Below are 698 nucleotides of genomic sequence, written 5' to 3'. Positions count from 1 at the left end.
CGCAGGATGGGCTATTCGACCTGAAGAAAATTCTAACTGGGCCCCACCTGCGAGGTCATGCGCTGTTTACCTTGATATAAGATAACCATGTCGCGCACATGTAGTTGTGATGCATGTGCCTGGTGTACCCTTATCAGACGGGTGGTCATGATGGGTATAATGGGCTACGTATATTTGTACCCTAGTATCACTTTGATGGCATGCACTGCTCTCTCACTCAATAATAATAATAATAATCATAATAATAATAATAATGTTTGTATACTGTTTCAGGATTGTATCCAAGAATATTTCCGTTGTATCAAGTATCAGGTGCTCAATACAGACACTGATCTAATTCAGTTGAAATCTGCTCTTTGGGCCGTGGTTAGTATTCGTTTAGTATTTCAAACTTTCAGTGTGTGTGTTTAGGTGCTTATGGTTGTATGTGTGTGTGTGTGTGTTGCGTGTTTGTGTGTGTGTGTATGTTTGTATTTGTGCTGTTCTGTATATGTCTTTGCACGTCTCTCAGCTTACAGCAAAGTAGGGGGGCTAGATGTCCCCTCACCCTTATCCACACTGCCCGTGCCCGGGCATAATCTGTGGACCGTGCCTCTGTTCTTTCTCCTCGCACCTGCCCCATCCTTACCCATCTCCCGTTTCCCCTCACCTACCACTCTCCACCCTACCCCTCCAATGCACCATTCTCTGAGCTTTCT

The 698-nt window shown here is 44.8% G+C and overlaps 1 protein-coding gene across 1 annotated transcript in view; it reads left to right on the top strand.

Annotated features, from left to right (window-relative positions):
• LOC106881749 (rapamycin-insensitive companion of mTOR) overlaps positions 1-698 on the top strand; it is a 67,533-nt gene that overhangs the window by 41,493 nt on the left and 25,342 nt on the right. The window contains exon 23 of the mRNA XM_052977736.1: positions 274-366. Coding sequence (XP_052833696.1) covers positions 274-366 — 93 coding nt within the window. The remainder of the gene's footprint in view (positions 1-273; positions 367-698) is intronic.

This window comes from Octopus bimaculoides, chromosome 28 (assembly GCF_001194135.2).
Source record: "Octopus bimaculoides isolate UCB-OBI-ISO-001 chromosome 28, ASM119413v2, whole genome shotgun sequence".
Taxonomy (NCBI): Eukaryota; Metazoa; Mollusca; class Cephalopoda; order Octopoda; family Octopodidae; genus Octopus; species Octopus bimaculoides.
This window is presented reverse-complemented; position numbering and strand designations above follow the sequence as displayed.